Source organism: Solanum tuberosum, unplaced genomic scaffold (genome assembly GCF_000226075.1).
Source record: "Solanum tuberosum cultivar DM 1-3 516 R44 unplaced genomic scaffold, SolTub_3.0 scf00330, whole genome shotgun sequence".
Lineage (NCBI taxonomy): Eukaryota > Viridiplantae > Streptophyta > Magnoliopsida > Solanales > Solanaceae > Solanum > Solanum tuberosum.
In genome coordinates this window covers 357835-364789 of record NW_006239256.1, presented here as the reverse complement: position 1 = coordinate 364789, position 6955 = coordinate 357835, and the positions used below count along the sequence as shown (strand labels likewise).

At 34.0% G+C, this 6955-nt stretch overlaps 1 protein-coding gene across 1 annotated transcript in view; it reads right to left on the bottom strand.

The window, feature by feature from the left end:
* Positions 1–4275: 4275 nt before the first annotated feature.
* LOC102582921 (putative UPF0481 protein At3g02645) overlaps positions 4276–6955 on the bottom strand; it is a 2879-nt gene continuing 199 nt past the window's right edge. Inside the window, exons 2-3 of the mRNA XM_015315020.1 lie at positions 6008–6105; positions 4276–5679 (exon numbers count right to left, since the gene is read on the bottom strand). Of these exons, the coding sequence (XP_015170506.1) occupies positions 4390–5679; positions 6008–6082 (1365 nt within the window). The 5' untranslated portion in view covers positions 6083–6105 and the 3' untranslated portion in view covers positions 4276–4389. The remainder of the gene's footprint in view (positions 5680–6007; positions 6106–6955) is intronic.

The window sequence follows — 6955 nt, the reverse complement described above, 5'->3', positions numbered from 1 at the left end:
TTACCTCTTCTCAAACTTACTCAACTCAAGGAATACTCAAAACTACTCAAACTTACTCAACTCAGAAGTACTCAAGGATAAGATACTCAACTCAGAGATTAGATACTCAACTCAAGGATTAGATACTCAACTTCAAAGATATGATACTCGACTTGAAATACTCAACTCATGAATACTTAATTGAACTCATTTCATTATAAAGCAGTTTAAAACAAGTGCAATATAAAGAAACAAACTGTTTAAAAACATGATTTCAACTCGGTGTGTATGCAAGGATACAACATAACTCTGAAATGTACGTAAAAATACAAATAAACTGATGTATATAAAAATACAATAACTTCTGTGGGAGTTTCTCTAACCGACAACCATCACATAAGAGCTATAGTGATGATACAGCGATCTACCTCACGCTGCCAGCGCATCCTATACCCGGCCAAAGGTATAGGACCTGAACTACTAATGGATCCACTAGTCTAAGTGAAAAGGGTTCATCTAAAAACTATGACCCTTTTCTACCCATTATGGCTACATGGTTTATGGGGGCTGTGAGTTGTTTGAACTCTCCCCCATATCGGTGCTCAATACTACTCCTAAAATATACTAGCTCTTATGTTTTAAAAAAAACATACTTCCTATGTCATTTGAGATTAGTGCTCAAAACATAGCCCAAAGGCTATTTTGGAAATCTCAGTTTCCTCTCTTGCTTTATTTAGAAAGCGATTTCTCTTTTCTGAGAACTAGCTCAAAAGCTCTTTGGAAACTCAGTTTCCATTCTTATCAAATGTGAAAATATTTATAAACTCTTTGGGAATATTTAGTACCCATATACTTTTGAAGAAAAGGACTTCAAACTTTACTCTTTACTCTTTACTAAACTCAAAGCTTTAAGTCTTAAAACAAAGTTTAAAAATTTGTAAAAGACTTATTAAGATATGGTTCATGCCAAATTATGGGCATGAACGACTCAATGCAAGGTTTTCAATAACCATAGATAGAGTTCAATACTTGGAACTCAAGAACTTCAATGATATAACTCATCTCAAGATTTTTCGACTTATAGTGTTCATGCGGAATTATGGGCATGAAATATTCAACTCAAGTACTCAAAAATGCTTCTCAAAAGGGATTTAGGAACTAAACACTTAAAGGCTTAGAACTTGAAGATACCACTTCTCTGAAAGATGCTCAACTTACGAAGTTCATGCGAAATTATGGGCATGAAACAACTCGACTCGATGGTCTACATAACTATATGAAACTCATGTATACGACTCTTCTTATTCTCTGACTTACTTCCTCAAAACTTAGTCAACTTGATAGTTGACCTCAAAGGATCCACAATTGAACTCAAAGGCTTTCTTGAACTTTACTCTTAACTCTCTTTTGAATGTGAATTATGAATTCAAGAGTTATGTTTTATGATATGAAGGATCTCGTGATGAAAAAGTAGAAGCATGAATACATTCTCATCATTCTCATACTCACTTGCTCGAGTCTTGAAACAAGTTACTAGAAGTTGTAGAAGACTCCTCAAAAGGACTCAAAGGGGCTTTCTCAAATTGATCGGAAAAACTCTCAAGACTTAACTCTTAACTTTACTTTGAATTTGTATTATGAATTCAAGTTTATGACCATGTTATGAATGATTTCTAAGTGTTTGGAGGTACTTTGAAGTGTTTAGAATCAAAAGGGGTGAAGATACACTTCAAAGGAGCTCAAACGGGACAACCGACGGAGAATGAGTGGGGGCAGGCGACCTTGGCGCGTTCCGGGCACGGGGCGCCAGCCCCTAACTTTAGAGACTGCATATGGGCGCACTGCAAGCGTTCTGCCCCTTCCCCTTGGGTGCATTTGGGGAGCGCCGCGCCAGCATCTCCCCAGGCAAAGTATCAACGAATTTCGCCTCTCGTTTTCTGACCCTAAATCATTTTTAATCCATTTCTTTTCTTAAGTTTTTCTTAGATTCAATTACCCAACCTAAGTACACACTAATCCACTCAAAACAACACTCAAAATAATCACTTTCATCTCAAGAAATCTTCAAAACCCCAACAAAAGAAGATTTATAATGAACTTCAAGAACTTAAATCCTTCAACTTTTGAGAATGAAATTACGCTGAAAATAACATGTTTGGCGTGTGGGTGAACTAACCCAACACTATGGAAGCTTTATACCTCTTAGGAATCAAACCCATGGCGAAAATCCGCAACTAAACTCAAGAACGTCAACGAACGCCTTCATCCTTTCTTCTTTTCTCCTCTTTCCTCTTCTGCTTTTCTCTCAACTAAAACCCTAGGTGTAAACTAGGATTATAAAACTGAACCTAATCAGATTAGACCCCTAAAATATTACTAAAAACGAATTAAATCTGATTGGGTAAGGAAAAGACCAAAATACCCCTCTAAAATCCGATTTTGACTTTCCTTAACTGGACAACCTAATTTCAAAAGGCCATATCTCACTCATCCGACCTCGAAACTTAGAAAACTCGGTGGCGTTGGAAATATAATTCAAAGGTCTTTCCTACGGTATCTGGTAGCACACCTAAATCATCCTGAGATGGAAGTTATGGTAGTTTGAAGTCTTCCCAAAACTCATACTTAGCTTAACTAGCAAAATTTCAGATTTTGCTATTTCCAATTTAATCTTTTTGGGACTCAAGGTGCTACATCTAGTGACCTTAACACATAAGAAATTTTTAATTTCTTGGTAAAATCTCACTCACTACGAAGAACGGTTTGAGTCTTAGTTCGAAAATTTTTCTGGGGTGTTACAATCTGGATTATAACAAATTCAATAACCTAAGACCAAACCCATGATCCTAAGGTGCAACTGGGGCTTTTTCTCACCATGCAATTCAGTCCAAAAACCCTCCCCCAATAGTAATTAACCAAGAATCTAAGTTCTACAGATTGAAAAAGGATTAGAGGAGTAAGAACCTTACATTTAGTGCTAGAAGAGGTGGAAAACTGTCAAGAACTCGCCCAGGTTCGTCTCCTAGCTCTCAAGAACGAAAATTGCAGAATAATAACGTTTTTGGGGTTTATTTCTGACTTAAGTTGCGACTGGCCCACCATAGCGGGACCCAACCCGCCACAGCTGCCCCACCCTAGTGGCTTGCACAGAAACAGAGAGTCTAAATTAGAGTTTTAAACCCCCATTTCACAACACACCTTCAACCCATGACATTCAAAAACTACCGTTCAAGCTAAGATCAGTTTCGGGAGTTCTACTCGCCCGAATTCGATTCCGTAAAGTCGTATGGGTTCCTTAACGTCTTAGCTATCTACTCATGCAATCAATTTCATTATTACACTTCTCATTCATTACCAGATTTCCCTAGACTTGCCTGACTCCGATTTCGTCCAAATTTGGACTAGGCTAGGAAATTTCAAGTACTACTCAAAAGTTTTCTGGCCCAAATTCTTTTCCTATTGGATTTTCCATAATGACGAGAACATGTATCGAAAAAGTCAATCAATAATGTTCATTAAGTAATTTTTAAGTTTTTGTGTTTATTAAGAAAAATAATAACTATAACATATAATTTATCAAATTATTCATTTTTAATAAAATTAGATTTTTTTTTTGTTCAATAAATTTACGCCTTTGAAGTGATGTGGATTAGATTGATTACACAAATTACTCTCGAATAAATTCAACCACAAAACAACCATCAATCAACAACATTTTTGAAAATTTGCCAACAATATCATTTTCTAAGTTATTATCATAACACTTTAGTATTATTTCATCTTTCTTTTTCTCCAATGCACTCAGGGGCGGAGCTAGGATTTTTAATAAGGGGGTTCAAAATCTGAAGGACTAAACACACAAACTAGCTGAAGAGGGTTCGACGACTACTATATATACATAAAAAATAATATTAACCATGTATAAATAGTAATATTTTCCGCCGAGAAGGGTTCGGATGAACCCCTGTTAGAAGGCTGCCTCCACCCCTGAATGCACTAATGCAAGTTTCCACATCAAGCTAGCCCCTCTTTTCGCTGGAGAAATTGTTGTAGGTACAACAATTTTTACTTCTCCATCGAACTAAGTTCATGAGTCCCTTTATGGTAAGGACATTGGCGTATAAGCATCTACATTTGATTTTTGTAAAATTTGATATCAAGTTTAGTTGAAGTAAAACACTTTTAGGGTGTGTTTGATACGATAAGAGATGATATTTTTTCTGAAAAATAAGTGAGTTTCTTATTTATGAAAGCTAGCTATTGCCTTTTGATGGTGGAAGTGACAAATATAGATACTTGAAATAAACTGCTTAACATTCAACTAGAAAACCCAATACAAAAGGGGACATAGAATTAATGAAGAACTCATAATAAGATCATCAACACTACAATTGAGATAATTACTAGTACTTATTTCTTAAGAGGACCTGTGAAAGTTAAAATAGTTTGTATAGTTGTGAGTATTAGGAGTATAATGGCTGCCACAGTTGAAGCTCCTACCCAAGGACTGCTAAAATAATTGTGCATTAAATTTGCCTTCATTCTATTCCATGGTTTTTCACGATATTCAATTGTTTTTTTGATTTCTTCTTTGTAATAGAAGTTGGAATACGTAGTGACCCCTTTTCCAATTTTGTTGAAGAGGCTAGCAACTTCTTTGTCCTCTCCTATCCAGTTCTCTATGATTCCTTTCTGGCAAAGCAAATTCACATCTTTTTCTGAGTTGATAAGGTGATCCATGAAAGTTGCATAATCGCTAAAATATGTAGGATCTACATCAGATGATTGTTGCTCATAAGCAATGAGATTTCGCAGGAGAGTTTCTGAACCATCTACGACCTGAAAATAAGGGATTGTCATCAATCCATTCTCGAACTTTATATCAAATAAACTTGTCATATTTTTTACCTTTGCATAGCTAACTCCAGCTTCGGAAAGCTCGGTTGCATTTGGCATGACCGTAGGACTCGTTTTGTCATTTTTTGAGTTTTTCATGGGATTCAGGCCATGACATGAAAATATGTGTGCTGCATGAAGTAAATGTTTGATATTTCCTTCATTACAATATTCTCTCTCTGTAAAGGAGTAATTGGGGCTCATTTCTTGCAAGGTAAACAACTTATCCGCCAATATTGCCAATGAAAATTCATCAACTTGCTTTGTCATGAAATGAAGCTTGTTGAGTACAAAGAAAGGAAGTTGATTTTCTAGTAACATCAAGTCTCGGAATATGTAACTATCATTAATATTAATAATCTTGTCTTCTCCTTTTGGATATATTCCACAACACTCTCGAATAAACTCAACCACAAAACAACCATCAAACAACAACATTTCGCAAAATTCATGACTATCGTTACCAAACTTTTCTATATCTTCGTAACACTTCAATACTTTCTCCTTCACTTTCTCCAATTCACTGATGTAACTTTTCACATCAAGTCTCTTATTTCGTTGAAGAAACCGTCGTCGGTATAATAGTTTGTACTTTTTCATTGGACCAAGTTGAGTATTCTTCTTATGATAAGGACCAATGGAGACCATCTTTGGTGTATAAGCATCTGGATTTGATTCACGTTGCCACACATTTACTTTGAATATCGTACGCGATTTAATAGATGAATTGTCTAAATCCTCAAACATTTCATCAATTCTTTCATTTATGTCGATTAAATGATCCACTTTTCTCCCTTCTTCTATCTGTAACAGAGAAGAGGCAAGTATACTTTGCGGTCTAGATCAAACATATATTTCGTAAAAAATAAAGTAATGCATATATACCTTCATTGTTTTATAAATGATGCATATTTACCCCTTTTGTTAATAGAATGAATTAAAAAAAATATAAAACTAATTTTTTAATTTCAAAAATGTCACGTGACTTTAAAAAATTACCTCACCTTATACATTACCCCTCCAAATCTCTTGAAATTCATGCACATATATAGAAAAAGATTATACATTTAATTGCCAAAAGAAAAGTGTGTTAATGAAATTAGAATTTTTTTTTTATATAGTTGAGAGAGACCTCATCTTTTTTAGTTTGAGGAAGTAGTGGAATTTGGTCATCTATTGGGGTAATCTCAATGGAGTGATCTGCCATACTTCTTTCTTCAACTATAAGTCCTACAAAAGAAAGTTGAAAGTTGTTTGTTTTTAAAGAAATTTTGACCGAAATAAGCCATTATTTAAAACAGTTTATCAAAATAATATATTTTTCTGAAATTTTACAAAATTAGAATAAACATATTTCTTAATAATGTTTTGGCTTTATTTCATTCAAAAGAATTCAATAAAAAAAAAGACAAAGATCTGACGGAGTAAATAGATATAAATATTACTATCAGTAACGTTTTATAATTTGTCACTCTGACATGTGTTACAGCTAATTACGTTACTCATAATAATGTTGGAGGCAAAGGCAGAGGCCAATTAAAGGATCATTCATAGACTCAAGGTTGAGATTTGAGAATTCATCCTCTTTTTGTAAACATAGGAAAATTAGAAACAAAAGTGTTGGAGGCAGAGGCAAATATAGTTAATATCCTACGGGGTAGACTATAGACTTAATAATTTTTGACAAGAAAAATAATTTAATAAAAATCACTAGAATTCTAAAGAAACGTTACCGTGATACCTCAGAGTAACAGATTATAAAACGTTATTGATAGCAACATTTAATATTTGCTTATTCTGAATAAAATATAGCCTAAAACGTTATTGAGAAGCACGTTTATTCTAATTTCGTAAAACTTCAAAAAATAAAAACGTATTAATTTGATGAATTGATTTAAATAATAACTTTGGTCAAAAATCATTTTTTTAAATCAAATTAATTACAAAATTTGATTTGAAAAGAAAAGACAAGCAAAAAGGGAAATCAATTTTAATTTTCTTGTAGCTTTATGAAAAAGAACCCTATATACATGTCTTGTCATAACCTGTAGAAAAATAAACTAATTTGAGGTAACCTGGC